Here is a 25,358-nt window from a genome sequence, read left to right on the forward strand (position 1 = left end):
TAAATTTCATGAAGAGAGGACCTTTTGTCTGATCATTGAAGGGCAAGCTCATCTTCATGTTGATGCAGTTCACTATGAATGGGGCACATAATATGATTGAAGAGAACCGAGACTCTGTCTGCATCAATTGTGAAAATTTTTTAATTGGAGAGCATGACATTAAATGGCACCTTCCCATATAACTGTAACATGGTGTATGACTGTGAAGTCATACTTTGGTAATCACTTAACCTGGCATACCAAAGTATGACAGCACAGTCATACACCATGCATGTTTATGGGAAGGTGCCATTTAATGTCATTCTTCCCAATTGATAAACTTTCACAATTGATGAATACACAGTCTCAATTCTCTTTTATGATATGTGCCCCATTCATAGTGAACTGCATCAACACATGGCATTCATATATGCAAAATAATATCTGTATCAAAAAGGATGGGATTCTTGGATTGAATTAGTTGTGCCTTTGGTTTTCAAAGACAATTGTTTGAATATGCACTGGTATAGATATTTTGTTACATGCGGCAGAGAAATTAATTTTTAATTCCTCAAAAATTGATTGATGAAGGATCGATCTAGTATCCAAACAAGTGAAAATCTATAATTACGATGTTTTCATGTAATTGTGCATTATGTTGGGTGTATTATGAGTGGGCGCTTATGAGCATTGTCTTCACACCCGAGAGTGTGCTACGTGCAGTAAACTTGAAATTAATTTATCAATTTCCCGCTGAGGATGGCATATGCAAGATTATTTCATGAGCAATTTTTTTCAAATTCACCTTCTCGTGTTAAAATTGAAATTGTACAAAAAATATACTTTATATAATTTGTCATTTATAGTATTATATTTTATGTTTCAAGCAATCCCTAACTACATAAAATTAAATGGAAGTATGGATGCTAGTAGGAAAACTAAATCTGATTTTGCAATGACGAAGTCAAGTTTTGTCAGTCTCATATAAATGCTTTTGACGCCATTGTATACTGTTATCTTCTGGGAATAAAAGAGATTGAATATCATGCATAAAAGTGAATCAGATGTCAATGTTGTGTTGTATTTTCCTTTGAAATTTATTACAAAAGTTACGGCATTAAAGCATTTTTTGGCTCGATGTATTCGTGTTGAATTTTTGCAAATGGGCGAGTGTTGACCAACATTTGCAAAATGAAAAACTTGCAAAGATTGCCTCTTGTAACAGAAATGCAGTGTATATATATCATCTTCAGGGTGCAAACCGTGTATTTTTCTTGTGAAAAGGGATGATTCAGTTGTCTTATTTTTCATCCTGTAATTGTGATTCTGGATCACAAGTTCAACCGCTCACACGATTTGCGTCTGTCAAATCTTGATTCACAAAATATTGTGCTTTCATAAAAGGCACGTACACTGTACAGTAATTTTTGAATCCCCCATTTTCACAGTAATGCCAAAAAGTGTAGAAGATTAGAAATCAAAGCTAGAGAGTCGCACATCCAAATTGGTCAGCCACGCTGACCTCATTGACACGCATACTCTGTTTTATTTCTATTTTTACCTCTGCCAAGGGAGGAGGTTATGTTTTCGTTACCATTGGTTTGTTTGTCTGTGTGCAAAACAACTCAAAAAGTTGGGCACAGATTTGGATGAAACTTGCAGGAAAGGCTGAGAATGACACAAGTAACAAATGATTAAATTTCGGATTTTATGAAGGATTTTCGATATTTTGGCAGGTAGGCCAATGAACTTGGGAGTTCAAGCTGCACATTTTTTAGGTTTTCATATGTGCACTAAAGTGCCTGCTCTAGTTTCTGCTAGGGCAAGGCGCGACGTGCAGCTGAGGGTTTATGACATAACAAAGGCTTCTGTATTGGGATTTCGGGCTATTTTTCAGCATGCATAGGTATGGCCTGTGGGTGAAAATCACTGATCTCAATCAAAGAGCAATATCATCGGTGGAAAGTAGCTGCTTTTCTAGTTCTTTCTTCGTTTGTTTGGGGGGGGGGGGGGGCATGGGTATGATCGATTTGAATGTGGCCCAATAGATTTTGACTCCAATTTCTAACAGCGTAGCAGACCTCATGATTCTGCATAGACTTATAAATCTGGCTCTTGTTCGATGGCCTCTTGTAAAATGTACGGTCATTAATATGGTCAGGCCAACCATATTATGACCGTACAATGAACAAGAGGTCATCGAACAAGAAGTAATTTACCAGTCTAGGTTCTGCAAAGCTCTTTGGCAAGTCTGTAGCAAGTCTGTAGTGAATATCAACAGTGATGGACTCTCACTAGATTTTTTTTTTTCTAAGTCAGTTTAAATAGCATTGTGGCAGCAGACATACAAATCCATCAAGTGAAAATACAATTGATTTGTGTTTGTGCTTGCGTGTGAGCATAATGTGTTTCACATGAGAAGTTGATTGATGCATTTTAGCACTGACAATGAAAATTATCCTGGCCATATAAATCACAGTACAACTTGCATAACATTCAACTGCTCTATTAACACACATACACACACACACACACACACACACACACACACACACACACACACACACACACACAATTTGTATCCACGTATCAATTCGAGGACCACAGCAAAACTTGATCATATTGAAGAGGGACACGAATTGATCAATCTACAATAAAAAATGAAAATAAAAAATGTGAGTTCCTGAAATTTGGTCCCCACGTTTTAAAGTGTCTGGCAATTGTTGGTGTTCATGGTTCATGTGTTCATGCATCGGTCCCCACATTGTACCTGTGGAGAGTACATACACACACACACACACACACACACACACTTTTTTTGTTTTATGATATTCTTTATTTGAGTTTCATTCAATATCAAATCCATATTAACAATGAAATTAATATTACCAACAACAAAAAAGCAGCTGTATTCTTCTTTCTTGTGCTGCTAAATCATTTTTCAAGCATACAGTGCAATACATTTGGGTCTTTTTACCAAATCATACCCTGTTTTTATAAGAAAAATGACATGACATTCTGCATAACACACACACACACACACACACACACACACACACACACACACACACACACACACAAATAATATGTCATTAACACAACATCAATATATAATCACGTAGATATCTGAAATGTGATAAAATATGCAATGCAGACTTATCGCTGAAACAGAGAGATATATAGAAAGATAGATACCACAGCAGATAGAGACATTATGCAAAATTATGATATTGGTGAAAGAGGAAAAAAAAAACTGGTTAGGGAGAGAGGTGTATGATCATGTTCATATTTTCTGAAACTGCAACTTATGCAGGAGTGCTACTATTTTTGCATCCTTGAAACAACCAACAGCACAAAAGCAACACATTTGAATTAATATGTGAAATGTTTTATTTCCTCACAACACTGCAAACTGACTATCATTTATGATTATTATGTCAACCTTTATGCCTACTCATAAATAAAAGAGTACCACTAAACTTCTCATGAAACCTACCAATACTGCAAATACTACAGTTCTGGGTTACATGAAATTTCTACCCTGAATACTACAAAAAGGAAAAAATAAACTACTTGTACATGATTTGTATTTTAGTGTCCATTTATACAAAGGACCAAAATAAATCAACAACACAGCTCACAGCAAATGTTACACACATGTATTATAAAAATATATAACTTACTCTAGGTATTAACATGTCTTAAATTCAGTCTCATAGAGACATACCGTCTAAAACTTCTGAGCGAAGAACAAAATGAAAGAGAATTAATTCTCTGTTGTCATGCAGAATTTGCTCACTGCTTTCATATACTAAACTGTACTCTACATCCACACACAAGTCTGAAAAATTAAAAATTGCGAAAGTTCATCATGATTGCCTTTTCTTTTTTCTCATGCAATTGGTCCATTCATTGATCAGAGTGTCAATGACTTCAGACTTAGAAATACGAAGAATCTTGTCACTGGTTATATTCAGTGCTTAAAAAAACAAACAAACAACAACTATACAGCAGAAAATATCAATGTAACTTTAAAAGCATTTGGTTTGAGGGGATGAAGGTGGTTTATTTTAGAAGCCATGAAACTAATCCCTCAATCTCCTTTGCATTAAAAGTATTCACACAGCTGAAATACAGTCTACATCAACAACCTGATCAAATGTCTTCTGTCATAGCCTACGGTCTCATAGAGATTTACTGTACTGACCACAATTCAAAATTATGTAGATTTGTGCATAAGTGACTTAAGGTTCAACAGTTCATCATGGGGAATCCAAGGTATTCCATGTTGTACAATATCTAGTCTGTCAATGAAGGCTATCAAAAATCAAATCTTATGATAGTAGATCACAATCTCTTCAGGTTAACTTCAAGTAAAATGAAAAAAAAAGAAGAGAGAAAACCATACTCTATTACAAATAAAAGGTGGTTGAGACATGGAAAAAAATGTAATAATGTACTGGTACAAACTATGGACTACATACATACTCATATATCCTTTAAAAAAACAACAACAACAAAAGCTCCTCCATAATTACAGGAAGAATTGAATCATGTAGCCAAAAAATAAGGCCTACATACTCTCTGGCAGCGAGATACACAAGGTTCAGCTCAGGGTATTTCATTTGCTACATTGCAGCTTACAACATAATTCTGTCTTGCAAAAGTATATACATACATTTTGTATATTCAAGCATCACATTTTCCAGACGGAAAACATTGCCGTGTCAATTTGACATAAATGAATGAATAAACGACAAATCAGCCAACATCAACGAGACATACTTGATTGTGTCCGACACCACTACGGGACACAAGGATCGGGGGGAAACACAGCCCACTTTACGCTTGAAACATTTACAAATAGAAAAATGAAGAATATTCCCAGTAAATGTCACTGTGCTTTCACAATGTGTCTAGTGGCAATCTCTTCCATGTAGTACACTTAGTTAAATCTGCGACATCACACCGATGTGTCGCAGGTACGATAATTGCTACTAAAATGACTAGCATGCAGAGGGCTGCTTGAGACACAAAATCGACTGTATCAATGGCTGGCAACTATTAATTCGTCTTGCCCTGCAACTCATGAAATTTTTGTATTCTGCTTGTTCTGTTCTGTACAATCTAAACTTGGCATGACTGCAAGAGTTATAAACTATGGTAACAAAATGACCTGCTAGGTTGTATTGTCATTGAAAGACACCACAGAGCAGGGAAATGGATGCTATTTATGGTGACTCCCTTGGTGTGTTCAACATGGAACCTACAAAGATGATGGAATGTTACACTGAAATCCTAACTACTGTAAATGGGGAAACTTTCATGCCCTAAGTTTTTGGCATCATGCCACTCTCAGTGAACTTTACCAGTACTCGTTTACAATTTCACAAACGAGCTCATTTCTATACTTGGCTTAATATCAAATAAAGATTTACGTTCTCGTTTTCTGTACAAGCTCAAAAACGCCCATTGTTCAGTGAAACTTTCACACTACAAAATATTTCACACTTAGAAGTTACTATACTTTATCACAGAATTATTTCAGTGATTATTTTCAAAGAAATAATGAAATCAATAAATACAGATCAGTCATATTAAAGAAAACAGCTGGTCATTCCATTATAACAACAGCTCTTAGTGCATAGTGCCATAAATAACATTTTTTTTTTGTGTTCAAGTCAAGGTTATAAGCTTCATGAGAGTCTCATAGATATACGATACTTGTTTAAATGACATTTGAATACTCTGATTTACATAAGTCAAGGTATATTGGGTACAAGATGATCAACAATGCCGTTTTCTTCATAGTATAAGATGAACAACTCCAGCAAAAAAAGGAGCTGTTGTTCTAATGGGAACTGGACAACCAGGTACCTCACTTGGGTAATGTAGATCACAGAAAAAGTGAACTTTGAGGCACATAACTGGAAATATGAATGGGGTGTGTGCACTACCTTTATAGGCCCTTTTTCCTGGCCAATTGCTGTTATTACCAAACCGCGGGCAGTGTATCACTTCTGGACTAGATAACCCTGAATAATATATATCATATCAATAAATTAGTCTTCAAATGAACAACTTTGGAATAAATATCAAGTTCACACAATGGCATAATACTGCTAATGACCTCCATACTTGCCGTGGATGCATAATAAGGCAGGTTGATTGCATTTCATCAGTACTGTTAAATCATGCACGCTAATTTAATAACTTGATTCTTCAACAATCTATTCATCTACATGCTTCAATCTTGATTGATTTGTTAGGAACAATTCATTATGAATCCATCCAAAATGATTAAATATTATGCAGTGAAATTAGGCTACCTGAACTTCACATCCTCAACTTTGTCACTCCCCAACCCTACATACATATATCACAGTTTATGCAAATATTTAAGTCAGTCAATCATATTCAACAAATAAAATCAAACCAGGAAACCCTATAGACAAGAAGTAACTTATTTTTAGAGACCACTGGTAATTTCTTAGGAGTGGATTCGTTATTTTCATGGGCTGCAGTGAGCAGCTTGAGGTGTCAAACATCATCTAGTTACATGGCTCATTAATGCCTGTGATGTTATCTCCGCAGCACTGGAATAACTGGGAGTACTGCCACAGAGTCTCGCCTCCGCAACAGGTATAGATGCTGCTGTTATAGAGATGTCCACCACAGCAGCCAGTATCAGAATACTGCTTTCTGTGGATCCGCCCATTACAGCACAGGTGCATGTCTGGGTCGCGCACGACTTGAACACCACAGCACTGGCCATTTGCAACATTTAAGTGGAGCAGGCCATCGCAGCAGGTGTGGCGCGTGATGTCGTAATTTCCCTCCTCGCATGCCACGGGGTCCTCATGGTTGGCATCTCGGAAGAGGAAGGACTCACCACGAAGTTTGTGACAGGTGTGAGTAGAGGGGTCGTAGCTAGAGCTGCCACAACACTTGCTGTTACTGCCAATGTTGAAGAGGGAGGTTTCGCAGCAGAGCTTTTCTGTGTCCCTGTACGGGACTCGGCCACAGCACTTCATGTCAGGGCTCGTCTTTTCGTACCTGCACAGGATCACACCAAATATTCAACACTTTAGCTACAAAAACTCTCCAAATTGAAACAGGTACTCCTCCAAACTTTGGGCTTGGCTGCAGGAATCGGACTGATATTGGTACACAAAACTGAATCAGGCCTGACCTTGGCTTCTGAGACAGGAAATTAACAACTGCCCATTAACTGTACTTTAAAAACCAGATGAATGAGTGATGATGTACCATTTCCCTCAACTAATGATTGCAAACATCCAAAACATGAACCATATGGCATCATCTTACCGATGCTTTAAGAGGTAAATTTATTCAAACACTCCAATGGTGTACTTCAAAACATGTTCTGGTGTCTGAAAATATTAGGGCCTGCTGATAATTTAAAAAAAGGGAACACATAATTTGGATTATGCAAAATGTTACGTCTGTTATTGCAGATCAGTACATTTCAACAGCATTGGTACAAATGGCCTCTCTCTTTTTCCTCAGTTGGTCAAAAAGTAAATTCGTTTTAAAGCGACTTAATACATAAGCCTGCTTGATGTAACAATTCATGGAATTCATTAATCATGCTCAAACAAAGAGTGAACTTGCATGCACCAGAATGGCCTGTCAAATAGCACATGGGGAAGCATATTTTTCATTATTTTTCATGAATGTCTTTACAGCATTTTAATTCAATATTGCCAATTACCAGGATTGCTGTCAGGTGGATGTGATGGCAACCGCCATTCGTAAGGACTTCATAAATAATCATAACTGTAAAACCAGAGTAATTGCATTTTGGCCACAAGGTTCATGAAATCAAATTGTACGCGAAAGTTCTTGTCTACACTATATTTATGCATTTAATGCCTGTGGCATTTCACAAAAATTTCACGCCGCAAAACTAAGCCATCAGCTCCAATTCCAGAACATTTCATGCTGCGAATATTTCTGGTATTGGAGAAATATCACATATGCTTCTATCTTGGTGAATTTAAAAAATCCAACATGCCTGTTGGTACGAATGACCTTTTCCCACTCAAGTGACAGGTGGAACTCAGAACTGGCTTATTCCCATGCAATGAACAGTGGACAAAACTCAAGAGGTAACCCACAAATCCCCCATCCACTCACCCTATGCCCTGGCAACAAATCTGCGACGCACTGTTGATCAGACTGCGACCGCAGCACACTCCGTTTGGCCTCGCTGCGTGTTTGACACCATCACACACTACCTCTGAGTGCAGGTGGGCGACGCCGCCTGTGCAAATCAACTCCCGGCCTTCCCGCTTGTAAAGGTTCCCATCACAGCACAGGTCCTCTGAGTTGTTGTACGTTGTGTCTCCGCAGCACTGCTCATCTGCAGCACACGAAACAAAGCAAGTTTACCCTTTACCAATACATTCATGATACAGACACATGCAACTTTGCAACATGCAACATATCACCTCTCTGCACAATGTGAAAACATAGCTACCAGCTAGCCTGCATAATAGCACGGGTGTTTGTTCAGAAATACTTCAGAGGAAGAATTGTGAAATTTTGTGGGACAAGCCATTTCCAATCCTAGAAGTCTCCCCCTTAACACCCAGTCAGTAGTTGTCACACAAACCAATTCAAAACACTTTTAAAGGTGTTGTTTACCATTGGGAGCAGTGATTAAAAAAATGTTTAAGTTATCACATTTGATGCATATGTATAGATCAGTTGTATCACAAAACATCCTACTATATAAACATCTTGCAATGAGATATCACCATTTATTCTGAGTTAATTCTAGTATAACTGTTGTTCACATTTTGTACATTTAACAACACTTAACACTGACTATACTGATTGATATTTTTACATTTGTTGTTTCTCTCTCTCGCTTAAGATTTAGAACTATTTTGAAGTACTAAAGATGGGTTTTTGTTTCATCTGCAAATGGCAAATAATGCCTTTAAAACCTCATCTGTTCCCCCAAAATAATCTTCTTTTTAGTTTTGATTTAATTCTAAAGGTAAAGTGATCGTATCAAGTTCAATGTAATTGTTTGCTTGTTTGTTTGTATTGTCTGTTTTTGTTTCGTGCATTTATATCTTTTATTGATTATTCCAGTCAAGTTGAAGGGTAGGCTGTCTTCAAGTATATGCAAACAATCATAGCAAAGAAACTGCCTTACTCTGCCCGTTTCTTGGATGGACGTGTCCATTGCAGCATAGCTGACTCTGGTTGTTGTAGCCGACAGAGTGACCGTCTGGTCGCAGGCAGCACGCCCCCTCTGCTAGGGCCGTGCCTGGAGTGTACCAGCTACTGCCATCACAGCAGGTGAGGTCGGCCCCGATGAGCTTGTCCCAGCAGCACTCATGCTGATCGGGCCTGTAGGGAATCAGCGCCCCTGCCGTGACTCCGCATACCTCGGGGTACTCCAGAGCCTCGCTGCGATCGCGAATCAGGAAGTTTTGATAGCACACGTGCGTCCTGTTGTCAAATAGTTTGTCTCCGCAAGGGCTGGTGGAATACAAAGGGTAAGAAAATGAAAACATCTTTGGAGACAATGGTAGAGAGGTAGTGGGGTGAAGGGGGATACAGTCTCCATTCTCACATTTGCAAGGAGTATCGCATTTTGCCTCTTGATACTCCTGACTGAAGAAAAACTATGGCTGGAGTCTGTGGACACTTTACTTTTACATCAAAATCACTTTTTGCACACTTGGCTAGAAAAAAGGACACAAAAAGCAAAGGATTTCAAATTCCACATCACATCATATCCTACATTCCACCGGAATAAAAAGACTTATTAAATGAATGATGAAGACACCAATCAGGATAAACGAGTGTTCACTTACTGCGCATACATTGGGTTGACATCAAACACCATGTCCAGGAAACAAGACTGGGAACGGCTGTTGTAACTCAGCACACTACAGCACTCTGTGTCTTGGCCCATTCTGAGGTGGAGGTGACCATGGCAGCAAATACTTGTTTCGATGGTGTAGCTTCTGCCCGAGCATTGCGGTGTAACAGGCTTTATCAGCACACCTTCTCCAGTGCATATCTACATATCATAGAGTACGGTATAGAGGTTTTCAATTACATTATCAGTATTTGATACTGTGAATGATGATGAGAATACATACACACACACACACACACACACACACACACACACACACATACACATATCTAAGTGTGAAAATGATAATGATAAGAGTTAAAACAAGAGACACGGGGGCCTTGTGCTCACCTGAGTATCACAGTTCATGTACCACATAGTCTTGCAGACTATTACCTGAGAACATAGCAAACTACAGCTCTCTTTCAGCACAGCGTACCATAACTAGAGTTACCATCGATCAATAAATCTGCCTCTTGTTAACTGTACGGTCAGTAATACAATCGGCCCCGAACAGACAGGTAAGATACCATTTACTTCGCTGTGCCACTCTCGTGTTGTACGACGACAAGAAAGAAACACGAGGTAGAAATTCCCCTTTTCCACTAAAAGAGATCACAAAAATTGGAATACCTAGTAATTTTACGTACAGGTGAAGCATGTCCAGCTCACCAGTTTATGATCCATCCCACTTATACATCATTTTGCATGCTCTATCAGATAGAACGGCCTTTGACCTTTGCTCTCCTACATTGCGGTGAAACCGCTGAACATGCGTGTAAGTACATGTGCGCAGATAGATCGCACAGTCTCCACAGCGAAGTGAATGTGAATTAAGATACCACAATAAAAATTCCTTGGGCAAATCTTGTATCGCATGACGTATATGTTGTATATTTTCTGATTGGACCATAGCATTTACTGTGTACCAGTACTCACCTCTGTGGTCGTGTTGTATGTGATAGGGTGTTGAGGATTGCTGTCGCACACAGCGTTGTCATTTGAGGATTTCTTTTGGACTATTATATTCTCAGATGTGCATAGTTCGTCTTCTTCCAGGAGAGCGATTCCGCAGCACATGTCGCTGGCCTGCCCCCTGCCGTGCACTCGTCCAGTCACTCCTACATGCACACAAAAAGCACACAGAATCATTGCCTAAATGTTGCCAGTGAGAAAATGTGAATTAGTGAGATTGTGTTGTACATCCAAAAATCTGACTCTATAAAATTTTCACATAAGAGACATTCAACAGGCAGACACCCTGGATGGCACTTTTACAGTCCCCAGTAGATGCTTGATAGATGACAATCTAGTGTTTACACTGCCACAAACTCCCTTAGTATTTCCTCAGTTGGCTCATACTTATCTAACAATATATTAAATCATTTTCTCTTTTCACCTATGATAACTTTTCTATTTCTTACTTCATAAAAATATAGTGAAAAAGAAACAATCAGCAATAAGGGAAGAACTCTCTAAAAGCAGCACTGTGTACAGAATTATCTGTTTCATTGTTAGAACAGAGGTTAGATCATCTGTTGCTGGCAGCCATTCAGTTTGCAGTGAGTGCAAAAAATTAAGCGGAATGCATTGGTACACATTTCGGGAGTACATAATGCAAGACGCAGACAAACAAGACTTGGACTCACGGCGAGATTCGGCGTCATAGACTTCGCAGCAGGTTTCTGTCTCGCTGTTGTACAACCGTGTTTCCTCATTGTTCACATAGCAGCACTCGCCCTTTCCAGCCTTCACAGAGCCACCACAGCAGGTCTGAGAGAGTGGGTTGTAGCTGTCCAAACCACAGCACTGATCATTCTCTGAGCTCTTTTCTACAACAGCACTGGCACAACAAAGCTGAGTGGATGTATTGAACATCACTATAAAAGTCCAAAGGGGTAGAGAGAGAGAGAGAGAGAGAGAGAGAAAAAAAAAAAGTCAAATAGAATGAAGCAATCTACTGTTTGCTAATAACAAGGAGCTGAAAAATGTTGCATTCATTTTTAGATTTGTTGAGACCAGATATTGTTTTTGTTTGTTTTGCTTTGATATTAAAATTATGGGTCACTTTACTTTGTGGAATTTGTTGTTCTTTGTCCTTCCTCCTTTATCCATGCCTGCATTCATAGTTCATAAACATGTACTAAAAGAAAGTGTGGAACAACAACCCATACTTTTTCATAGCTTGACATACAATTGTGGACAGAAATACAAACATACACGCAAGGTTCTGTGACATCAAAAAGCTCTGTACCTGAGAGGCAAGAACAAATGTGCATACAATCTAAAGCGCATAGTACGCAGTTTTTGCCCCTCAGCATGACTTGATGGCATCATTGAGACCTTGTCTATATTTTACGAGCATGACCTAATTTAAACATATTTAAGTCGTCAAATGCAACAACTGTAAATCTTGCAACTCTTCAATTCTGTGTCATTTCCTCTTCCTTCCCAGGGTGTTAAAGGGTACTATACCATTTGCACAGCATTCAACACCAGGGGCCCTCTTGTAGAGATGTCCGCCGCAACACACGTGTGACGACTCCAGGTAACTCTCCTGTCCACAACATTTGGTGATGCCTCTGATGTAGGGGATGTCGTTGATCCTCCTACAGCAATGTTGGCTGTTTGGGTTGTAGGCCCCTGCCCGAGCACAGCATTCTCCATGCCCTATCAGAACACAGACACACCCAACATAACTTTCAGATACCGGTATACTGTGCATACTATACACCAGAAGCGCAATACTAAGCTGGATTTTCTGAATGGGAAAAGGACTGCTTTTACACATCTTACACATTTCTTACACTGTACTTGCATTCAGTAAATGCTGGTAGATTAGTGAAACACTCAGTGATCATTGGATGAAGATCAGATACTGCATTCACATATTAAGAATTAGCAAATATTTTGGTTAATGCCAAAAGCAACTCTCTCCAAATGGAAACTGCAATTCTTGAACAACAGAAAGAAATGTAAAAAGAGTATAACAAATCTTTGTTTTTCCCTGGAAGTACACATTCCTTTGACCTATTGATATTCTGGTGAGATTCCTTTAAATCTTCTCTCTGTTATCTCAGTATTGTGAAACTACACTTACAGTAGAGTTCCTAAATAGTTTGGAAACTTGAATAAATGACCAACTCCTGAGTGGATTGTTCACTTTTCTGCAAATTTGCACTGCAAGGACTTTTAATCTTTCCACATTCACTGAAACCACATACATTTCGGCATCCCCCTCCCCCAACTTTGAACTTGAAGAGGTAACTTATGTCACAGTACTGTAAAACAAGGAATTTTCGTGTGCACTTTAATTTCGCGAATTTCGCGAGCACCAAGATTCGCGAAATTAAAATGCATGCGAAAGTCCATGTTTACATTATATGCATTGAACGCCAGTGGCACTTTGCGAAAATTTCATGCCACGAAAAAGGCTGTCGGCTCCAATTCGCGAAAAATTGATGCCGCGAATATTTCATGTTTTACAGTATTTGGGTGTCTCTACCTACCAATGTCATGAACTTCCCCACCGCAGCAATGCTGGTTATCTGGATTATAGGGAGTTTCTCCACACAACTTTGCATGTCCCTTTGTCCCGATGTCAAAAACACTGCCACCTGAGCATACTTGTGCACTGACGTTGTATATCTCACTGCCGCAGCACTCATAGAAGGGGTTTCTCTGACGCTGAACCTACATATATCAAGTGGGCCAAAAACAAAACAATGAAAGTAATGGGTAAAGCATTTACATGCTCTGCATTGAATGAAAGCATAAACCACCACAGTGAAATAATAATAACATCTGATGTGTAAGCAACAGATTGCTTGGCATAAACCTTGGCATTGAGTCACGTATATCATGGGTAACTATTTTCTCTCATCTGCACATCATCTAGAATCTTAGAGGGCTTATAGGATCACAGTCCTGCCTCAATTTGTTTTGTTATGTTTTGTTTTGTCAGGAAATCAGAAATCCCCAAATACAGTAGCTATTTGTGTACCATTGTGCCAGGGTAAGCATGTGTGTGTGTGTGTGTGTGTGTGTATGTGTGTGTGTGATAATATCACAGAAAAGTGAATCTTTGGCCTGCTGAGTAAGGGCTGATTTTGTTACAACACACATTTTCCATAAAACACCTGGAGAGTATGACATAATCTGCTGACAATTATAGATTCTAATTATTGACTCACCCCATTACAACACATAGTGTCAACAGAGTTGATAACATTCAGTCCACAACACTGGCTCTCTGTAATGCTCGTCTGCCCAACATGGCGGATGACCGCTTCTCCGCCTCTCGACTTGCAACACAGCTCGCTGTCAGGATCATACGGTCCCTCGTTGCCGCAACAATCATGATGAGAGGTGGGACTGATGTCAAATGGTTGCAGTATGCTCGATGGGCCAGCAGGGCAACATGCCTGACTGTTTGTGTTGTAAGTGCTTTCCCCACAACATTCAACACCTGTATTTGATTAAAAAGAAACAAGATTATCAAATAGACACACACAAAAAAATGAATAAATAAATGGATATATAAAACAATAAATCCACTGTAAAAAAAAAGTACCAAAGAGGACCTACCTGGCACTCATAGATATTGTCGTATATAAAATTGCTCCTGTGATAAGCTCTACAACGTATCTCTCCATCAATTTTTTGCATTCTCCATGCAAAAGGATCACTCCCAGAAAAAATGATCATGTCCATGGACTATGTGGTAGATGTTTAGATTCTCAACCCATCACATCAGTCCCACATAGCACAAAATACAAGCAGGTGTTGATTTTACAACCATGTGACACAGCCCTGGCCCCTGTTGCTGTATTGTAGCGCTGATTAGATGAGACTAGTACGAGTAGTTTATAGAGTTCTCTGGGCTTTTATCTTATTAATGTACTTCAGAATATGTAAACAATACCTTTAATATGATGCTATAATTGTCATACTCGTAATTGAGCAATGTTGAGATTGCCAACCATCATAACAAATAATTGGGCCTACGACATTTGTATCATTGAAAACTAACACTTATTGACTTAAGCATTATTAAACACATATGTCATAACAGTGAACAGTCCATAAACACCTGGCCCAGATTTTCTCACTGGCAAAATTAAAAGTTAATGAGGGGCTCTGAAGATGGGCAAGACAAGTCAGAGTTGTAGCTCAATTAAAAACTAACTGCATCTAACCTTGATCTTACACAAGTCTGATCTATATAGTATTTTATTGTTCATGAGGAATGAGCTCTCACCGTGACCCGCAGGTCTGACCTGCGCTCCGCAGCATACTTGAGTAGTGTCATTGTACGGCGTCGAGCCCTGGCAGCATTTGAGTTCGTTGTTGTCACTGTCGCCGAAACGAACTATGGTGTTTCCACAACAGAAGCCCTCTCTCCGGTGAAAAAATGTATCTGTTGGAGTGAATTAAAATCTCGATTAAAATGATAACCCTCTGCTAATTATGATTTCTCTCTCTCTCTCTTTCTTTATCTCTCTCTGACTATGGGGTTATCACGGGCATCATCATTTCGGCTGAAGCTTCTAAACCGTATGAACCTGAAAGGTTGTCAGCAACGGTACCGTCGACCACTGGCATTGACGCCTTGTCAGGATCACACGCGACCGTTAGCGCTGGCCCGCCCCAGACGGGGCACCGATGGCCGACTTTACTGGCCGGCGGCGCCGCCGGCTGGCGCTCCAACACCAAGCCCTATCGACCATCACAGGCGTCGCCCGCCTGCCCTCCCATCACTTACGTACAGAGGAAGTGAACGATCCCGTTATGTGCGTGGTGGTGGTGTACGTACGTGTGTCCACCTGATAAGGCGCACACCCACATCACATGATTATGTCTATGGAAATATTCCATAGAGATCATCAGTGGCGCACACAGGTGGTCAACTGTCGAGCTTCCTACACAATCAATGTTGCATCTTGAATACTGTGGTCGTACATTGTAATCTCATTGCCCAATGTGAACACCACCGATACTCCGATTGCAATCAGATACTAGTAATCAACATTGATTGTCGCCAGCGCTGCAATTAAAAAAACCCATCTTTTTTAGGGGGTGGGGATGGAAATTGGTAAGAACTTTATTTCAAATAGAAAAAGTGGTGTAAAGTTAGCACATACCTCCGCAACAGGCCAGGAAACCTCTGTTGTCGTCTGCGTTTTGCACTCGGACCCTCCCTCCGCAACATACATGGGTGTTTGGGTTGTACTCAGGACCGCCAGCACCACATTCCCCTAGTTGTGTCGCCATGCTGACGCCTAGAAAAAGTGATCCGAAAGATGAGACATGACAATTAGATTTTTTAAGGAAAAAAAAGTTTGTATTTCATTTTTTTTTCAGGTAACCTTCAAAAACTTTACCGGTATAGATTAATATGTGCTTGCATCGTTTAGAGCTCATAGGACCCTATACTTGCCTTTGGGTGTGTTTACAAAAAACGGGTGAGGATGGCTATCTTATAAAAGAGATGACTTTTCTTGTAAATACTATAATTATATTTCCTGTATTGAAATAAACATTATTTATGTTAGTGATGTTATTTTAAATATTTATGATAACAGCATCACCATGTGAAAGCAGGATAAAATTCTTATATACATACCTGTTGTTACATACAGTGTAGAATGCACATTGTGTAATGCTGTACAACCCCTTAACGGCAGAAAAGTGAAATTTTAGGCCCTCTTTGTGATATCAAAATGGATGATATAAAATCAATCAGTATGACTAACACGAACACAACTAGTATATTAGGTCTCTAACTGCTGGGGAAAGGCGTCGTTCACTCTACCTAAACACATTGCATACCAAATAATTATTTAACCCTCTATACCGACGCATCATCTCAACGTCCTCAACTGAATTTATTCAACAGTATACTCAATGCCTTATTACGTGTATCAAAAAGAAAAAAGATAGATAAATCATTGGCCTGTTTGCGGCAACTAATACAGTCATTTACTTATAAGCATTACCAACAGGGAATGCGTGGGCCAAACTGGCATTGACACCTATAGAAAAGTCTCAAAGTTTGATCTTAAAAAGTACAATGACGATGGTACAGAGTATCAGCAGGACGGCTTATTGACCAATATAATATTGTGCTATAAAGTAAAAAAAGAAATGATGAAATTCTAAGCTTGTAACGAATAAATAGTAATGATGATAATGATAATAACTAAAAATGATAATAGATGATAATAATGAAAATAATTGAAATAATAATAATATAATGACAATTATGATAAAAAGGATTATAAACATGATAGTTATAACAATGATGATTATGATAATCAATATGAAATAATGGTGATAAAAACCACTATAGTATAGATGTTTATAAAGGGATACTGGAGTTTTTCTGTAAACTTCTCGATACGGCCCTTAACAGGGTTTCATTCGTACTCCCACATAGGAGACGCTCTTTTGTATACGGACTCTTTATCAGTTGAACTGGAAGTGTTGAAGTAGAGAGAACATTATTATATGTTTTTGTTAAACTCTTCCTCTTCACGTAGCAACATGAATTCCTCATATACCTCACCTTTTCCGTCCAATTCTCCTATCTTGGAATCATATACATTTTTTTTAATTGATCTAGTATCTCACTGCTGCATGGTGGATCTTATGTTAATTTCATGAAAGCTTTGACCAATGGAAGCGTTGGATATGAGAGTATATCATGTGAGTATATAGAATGCATAATCTCTCTGATGATGGTATTATAATCAACTGGCACAATCTCATTCATTTTCCTGAAGGCATACATTATTTGCGGTGCATGTCATTGGAATAACACATTAATATTGTTTTAAAAAGAGAAAAATATGAATAAAGGGAGAGATTATCTCGCGTTACCTGCTGTGGTCATTAAGGAAAGCAAAATATAAAACATCATCCTTGCGTTGAGTGGTGTACGCCTTGGTGGGGAACAGCAACTTGATTTCCGATGTAAGTAACGAAGCAGATATGAATTTATAAGTCGAGCGAAGTCTTCTCTTCGAAATGGCTTGTGTTGAGAGATGGTTCATCAAGATGAATGATTCCATGATTGTTTCTTGGAGTTTATATATGTTCCCGACAGATGCAACAACTCTTGGCCAACGATTACCAACCGTGTTTTCGGTTTTCATGATTAAAGCGCCCGCCACAGCGAGTTACGCTCCAGGACGGTTTTCCCCACTAGGGACGAGCACGCTTACGCAATGCTTTCAACCACTGGCTCGCACTCACAATAGCATGCAAAGCACATGGAGCGGCGATATCAACAATCCAACTCTATGGCATAGCATTGCTTCACAGACTTCATATGTAGAGATATGCTACATACTGGTGGTAGTTACTCGTATGTTTCAAGTGGGCCTGATTGATTGCAAAGAGCGAAGGATAGTAATCGTAATATTTCCGCCACGAGACTTAACGCATCTTCTTGTTCGTTTTGCGTACGTCGTACTCGCTATTCAATAACACATTTCTAGAAAAGGACGAAGGTATACCCTCTAATTACTCAATTTGTGAACATTGAGCGGTAGTGCTGCATTAATAATGAATGTATACGAAAGAGTAAATTGTAGGCCTACAGTGTATCTGACAAGTCATCATAAAGAGTTTCTTTTTACGAGGATTATTCCTCTAGATTGCATGTATTTTGGAGCGTATGAAAAATGTCTATTTTGTTAGCAGTCAATTGAATTGAACGGACTGAATGGGATAAAACATACTTGAAAACGTAAAGGAGGCACAATATGTATCTTTTATTAGTGCAATCCAAATGAATAATATGCGTATATATACACATATATGATTACTATGTAATATACGTCTATATATATATATATATATATATATATATATATATTATATGCATATATATATATATATATATATATGCTATTTATGTATGGATTACAGATCGATAGAGAGAGAGGGAGAGAGAGAAAGGTGCAGGTACTACATGCGTGACTATTATGTTTGAAATCCTATGAAAGGCCTAAAATTCAAAGAACATGCGACCATGAAGTTTTAAGCTTCACGTCTTTTCAGGAGAGAGAGGGAATGTCGCGATCAAACATCCAACTTATCAGTCAATTCAATAGTGTTTTATTTCCAGCCAACTGCAAAAGGTGATGAATTAAGTATGCGTTGAATAAATTAATATGACATATTTGTGGACAATTGTGTAACGAAATACAAATTTGATACCATATACACGAACAACTTATATGGTGTCCTAATTTCGGGTTCCTCCTGTTGGATATATAATATGTCTCTTTCGGATTTTAAAAACGATAAGGTTATTGAGTTATTATATCGAATGTTTGGTGAACGAATGAAAGGATGACTGGTGAAAAGATGACACCATCAAGTCATTATAATTCGTTTAATTTTACAATTGTGTCCGTATTGCATAAGAAATAATTATAAACTATATCCCTGACGTGATTGAAAAATTAGGCAAAAAAAAATTAATTCTATAACGGATTTCAGTGACATTTCATTTTTCATTTCATTTATTCATTGTCCATAAAATGGAAAATTTTTGTGATTCAAGTGGTATACAATGTACATAGATACACATATATAAAACACATATTTCAGGATGAAGTACAGAAAATAACAACACACATCATTAATTCATATAAAGTAACACAGAGAAACTTAACACTCAGTAACAAAATATACATCCATGACATCCAGCATTGCACCTGTTTTTTTTTATATCTGTCCAGGCATTATACAGTTCTAAAATACAATGAAATACAGCAACAACAACAAAAAAATGCTTGTATACCCCATTTTTTTTTTCTTTTTGTGATTTATATGACTATTTGTCATTGAACACGTTATAATATGAGATTATAGCGTTACACTATCTTGCCCATGACTTGAAATAAAAAAAGGGGAAAAAAAGAAAATGAGATCATGCGGTCTATCATTACACACACTAATACGCCTCTTTCCCTTCTCGATCTGTTTTGGGACCCTATTCACTTACCCATGATTATCAACGTTTCCAGTTTCTGCTGTGGTTTTCTTATTTCTATTGTTTTATGCCGAAGATAATTCATTGTACAATTCTCTCTTAACTTATGCCTACTTTATTTCATTTTCATGGCTTTCAGGGTGATGAGGTTTCATGTTTATTAGATACGAACTTTTATCGAAAAATTTGTCCAATGCTAATAGTATTATCACACGAAAGTTAGAATCGTTACTTTTCTGCATTAATGGCTGTAGACATGACACACGTCACGACAGGTTAAAATTGATGGTACAGTATTGGTGGAGATGGGAATTGGGCTTTTAATTTTTTACGAGATACCAAGAAAACACTTATGAAATAGTACAGAGCATACCATTTTGAGAGGGATTCAAAGTTTATTTGATGAAATCGGGTTTAGCATGACTGAAACATCCAAAAACAAAGTAAAACAAAGCGATCGTAAAAAAGTGTGGGTCCCACACTCATTAGAATCGCTCTGTTTTGGATATCTCAGCCATTTCAAAACCAATTTTCATCAAATAAAGTTGAATTCCTCATGGAATTACAAGTTCTTTCATATTTCATAAGAGGTTTTTCATTATCTCGCCAAAAAAAGAGAAAATGTTAGAAACCTGAAATTAGGTCTCAAGCAAAACTCAGTACAATCTCCTTAAGAAATAAAATTGACCGATGTATAGCATTAACGAAATATCAAGACAAGATGTAGGGTCTAATCATGATCATCCCTTTAATGTTGAAACAAGAGCTGCATTGACAGCAAAAGTGATTGTAGTTACTTTCAAATAAAACAATAGCATTGTTATATATACCTTTCCCTTTCAACATGTAAACGCACTGCGGACGTCAAGGTATTTTTAGATATTACGAACTAGTCTCGTATAGAACAACAGAAATGCAAAGGAGCAAACGAGGCGATTAAGATTGAATGAGAGCTGTTCCCGATTTCACTCTTAAATGGGAGCAACAATGAGAGGACCGTAATTTCGCTTTGATAACCTCGCGATGGGAATTTTATTTTTTTTTTTCTCGAGGTGTTGGTGGCGACTTAACATTTCTATACCGGATGGGCTGTGGGGAGGGAAAAAAAATGGAAGAAAGTGATACCGACTGAAACTTTTAAAGCACTCCCGACATAATGTCGTTTCTGACGTCAGCATTGTTCGAGAGTTGAAAGTTGATACCAATTTACTTCGGAGAAATAATCACATTAGTATCATCATCGTTGATTTCACCTCTTTTCTTGCCATATCATCATTTTTGGGTGTGTCCTCCGGGAATGGCTAAACTGTAAAACAAAACAAAATAAAACAAAACAAAATTATAAACTCGCATTCTCTAAAGATGCAGACAGATCCGATAAGCGTTGGTGTATTGAATGATATAGGCCTATCTACAAGTGCACTTATAATATACACAATAAATGATTTCAAATGAATTCGATATAATTATGTCGTATATGTATCGACAATTAAACATGAATGACGTATGAGATCAGGGACTTTGGGTGGTTAATGGCGGGGGTGGGGTACGGGAGGTGGAAGTGAGAGATTTCGTCACTGGAAGACCACATCTTACCTCTTTCTTTCTCTCCTCCTCTTCCTTCTTTGATGCTTAAGATTTATTTCGTTGTTTTTTATCTTTTATTGTTTGTTTTGTTTTTATTTTAGATCAAAACTAGTTCGGGTTATTCGCTTAAACCGCAAGCGTATTGGGCGACAGAAACTGATAGCTCACATTCATGAGCTTATCAACGCAGCTTCTGATGTAAAGAGAGAGATGATAATTACTATACTTCCGTAGAAACTTGACGTATACCCGAGCAACAGCACGTGATGGTATTAATTCGTTGTTCTTTTCCATTCTTGCTCCATCTGTATGTGCTCGTTTTCCCACCATGCTTTGGCTATACGGAGCTAATAATAGCTCTGTGCTGACACCATTCATCCCATGCACAGAGGTTTGATTATGTCCTTTTATTATTTTTTGCATTATAGTTGAATTATAAAAGTGTGTGATCTCCTGACCAGTAGATAACGCTTTCTCTAACTTTTTGTTGTTGTTGTTGTTGTTGTTGTTACTTAACTTTCGATTCAAGCATGACCATGAAGACCGTCTATATCGAGTTTTGATTTCCACAAATTTCTTTTGTATCACTTTGTATATGATATGTATTCTTTTATTGCCATCTTGTTTTGAAGTGTTCATCCACAGCAAGAGCTCTCATAGATTGTATAGCCCTACATACTTCGTTTCGCAAACCGAAGTGACAATTCTAATGTTTGCCGTAAGTTAATGAGTCATAGCAGTAGTAGTAGTAGTAATAATAATAATAATAATAGTAATAATAACAATAATAATAACAATGATAATGATGATGATGATAATAATAATAATAATAATAATAATAATAATAATAATAATAATAACAATAATAACAATAATGTGCCTCCAGACATTTTCAAAGACTACATTCAACATAGAACACAATCATCGAATAATTGCATTCATATTGGCGCCCCCAATCAACTCTGTCGTACTTGCAACAAAGTAAAATAAACATAAATAAATAAAATTATGTGACAAGTTATGAGATGTTACATTTCCATGAAACAGTGATTACGGTCATACTCAATATCTTAAGGCACATCAGACAAGTGATAAGGTCATTGCCCTACAAATCGGGTGCATTTCACGAGACACCCACGAATCATAATATACGGCCTACAACGAGTCATACAGCCCATGAGTTCGATACTCAACAAGGCCCATGAGTCCGATCACACTAAGCAAAGAAGGCCCACGAGACCGACACATGAAGCCTCATAATGCAATGTCGAACTCGTGGGTCGTTTTTACTTAGTGTCGAACCCGCATGCCGTGTTTACCTATAGTATCGGACTCATGGGCCTTATTTGCCCAGTGTCGAACTCATGAGCTGTATGACTCGTGGGTTATACTATGACTTATGGACCTTTATTCAATGTCGAACTCGTGGGCCATATGACTCGTGGGTGTTGCTCTCGTGGGATGACCTCTACAAATCTCCCACTGACTTGTATACACCTACAAAATTTAATGTATATCTTCAATATTTTTATTAGTAGTCGAGTTTCACATTTGCATAAAAATCATTGCAGGTCTGTTGTATCTTACCAGTGATGATTATCATACAGGGGCAACGGAACGTTTTTTAGCGCGTGCGTGTACGTCAATTCAATGGCATACCCCCCCCCCCCCCCGCACTTCGACTGGAAGCGAAACCCATGTTAATGTTAATGACTTTGTTGTTGTTTTTTTATCATTTTCTTTTCTTTTCGTAACAGCCAAAGGGGAGGGGGATTACAGGTCCCCCTGTTCCTATGCCCCTATAGATATTACACCTCATGACTTGTTCTTCTAATAAATATTTAGAATAATGTAATTTGTGAAAAATGTATACTTTGTATTGTGTGTTACCTTTTGTTCAATGAAAATACAGTCATTGAATTAAAGTGAATTGAAATGAAATAGTGTCGAACAGGTAAATTATCTTAACTCCATTTGTTTTGTTTTGTTTTCTGTTTAGCTAAAACACATTGAACTCTAAAATCCTGTACTTTCTTGGTCTTATTACTCCGACTGTTAATAAAAAATTCTACTGTCAATTTATTTTGTTTTGTTTTGTATGTATACAAAGTAACGCTTGAGCATAGAGCTTCTATAACCCTTCACCTAAAACACATTGAACTTTAAAACTCTGTACTTTCTTGGTCTTATTAGGCCCCCTACTCCAATTGTCATAAAATACTTCTATTGTCGATAAGTATCGTTTTGTTCTCTATATACAAAGTTACCAGCGGTAACGCTTGAGCAAAGAGCTTCTATGTATAACCCTTTAGCAACTGCAGATTCGGTATACATAATGGCCTAGTTCTAGTGTTCCCCATAAAAGGTACAGCGATATTACTCTCATTTTGACAACTTTCTGAATTATGCAAAATAACTCACAACATGTTTATTTTTGTCTATAATAAGTTATGTTAATTTGAAAGCCTACTAAGACAAGAGACTTGTGTGTCACAAATGTAATTCTGACATACTTTTGTTGACCTTTGACCTCTTTCAAATTATGTAATCACATATTCTAAATGAAAACAATGAAAAAAAGCATAAAACAATTTGAAGCGGACGGGCAGTTTCGGCGGTTCAGGGAGTAATAGACGGGCGATTTTGGGCGGTTCAGTTACTAAATAAGTGGAATAACCTAGCTCAGGAACGCTCGTTCGCATTATTTCCACATCATGCCCATTAATGGCAGGATCAGTCGAAGATGATTATGACGTATACCATGTGGAGTACACTTTCAATTATGACTCTGCAGTTCCGACGTTTGTGCTTTAAAATTACTCTGAATTTACTGAAAGGCGGAAACACGACGGTTATTTTGTCACTCACCTTTGATTATGGATGCGTCTTGTCTGAGGCGAGTGGTATTAGTTCCTAAATTACGAGAAAAATAATCTTCTATTTGTTTTTAATGTACAAAATGCAGGATATGTTGTGAACCGAATGAAACTGTACCCTCATTTGATTCGTATGTGGGTGATTATAAAACAAAGGCGTTTTTAATGAAATCTTTACTCCCTTTCTTTTGTTTTTGTGGGTGCACGGTATGTTTCATAAGATGAAACGGAGAGATTTTTCACAATTTATAGAAGTTGGCGGAAGAAGACATAGAGACAATAATATAATGATAACAGTAATGATAGTAGTAGTAGTAGTAGTAGTAGAAGTAGTGGTAGTAGTAGTAGTAATAGTAATAATAATAATAATAATAATAATAATAATAATAATAATAATAATAATAATAATAATAATAATAACGATAATAATAATAATGGACAATGTGTTTATTATAAGGTAACGAATCGCATTGCATGTAATATGTATATTGTAACTGACATATTTTCACATCTCGCTATAAAGAATGTCCAACCGCGGTGTAATACAAAACGTGCAAGAGCTATATAGGTCCAATATACTTGTATTATTGTGCCGGCTTGGAAATTCAGCACATTTTCTTTTAATATTTTCACTTCAGACAGCCTACAAACCATATATTTTCATCTTAAGTTTTACTTTTCTTGGTTGATTTTTCATAGGGTATAGTGCAAACTCAGTTTCAACTGAGCTCCGTTTAGTTCATAATTTATATGGTGGTTTTTTTTTTTGGGGGGGGGGGTATAGAATTTTCATAAACCACTTTATTCTTAAATAAAAAAAACCTGATACTAACAAGTACTCAAATTCGCAAGTTTTTTATATCTTTTTTTCAATTCAATTCAATGTTTTATTTCATTTTTCGACAAGAACATATAAACATCACTTCTTTTTTGGTAACAGAAAATCAGGTGCGTAAAACTATGTAGGATGAAAAGAATATACAATAATATTTGTAGCACCTTGCAA

General features: G+C 37.7%; 1 protein-coding gene across 1 annotated transcript; it reads right to left on the reverse strand.

The window, feature by feature from the left end:
* Positions 1-6,530: 6,530 nt before the first annotated feature.
* On the reverse strand, positions 6,531-16,156 carry LOC139708880 (uncharacterized). Its single transcript, XM_071620842.1, has 11 exons — positions 16,027-16,156; positions 15,144-15,302; positions 14,077-14,351; positions 13,393-13,576; positions 12,359-12,553; positions 11,533-11,763; positions 10,823-11,004; positions 9,837-10,045; positions 9,170-9,498; positions 8,140-8,365; positions 6,531-7,035 (listed from the first exon to the last, which is right to left on the reverse strand). The coding sequence occupies exons 1-11, from the start codon at positions 16,154-16,156 to the stop codon at positions 6,531-6,533; spliced, it is 2,625 nt and encodes an 874-aa protein (XP_071476943.1).
* Positions 16,157-25,358: the final 9,202 nt, after the last annotated feature.

Source organism: Diadema antillarum, unplaced genomic scaffold (genome assembly GCF_040938485.1).
Source record: "Diadema antillarum isolate AM-2024a unplaced genomic scaffold, OU_Dant_1.0 seq00001381_RagTag, whole genome shotgun sequence".
Classification (NCBI taxonomy): domain Eukaryota; kingdom Metazoa; phylum Echinodermata; class Echinoidea; order Diadematoida; family Diadematidae; genus Diadema; species Diadema antillarum.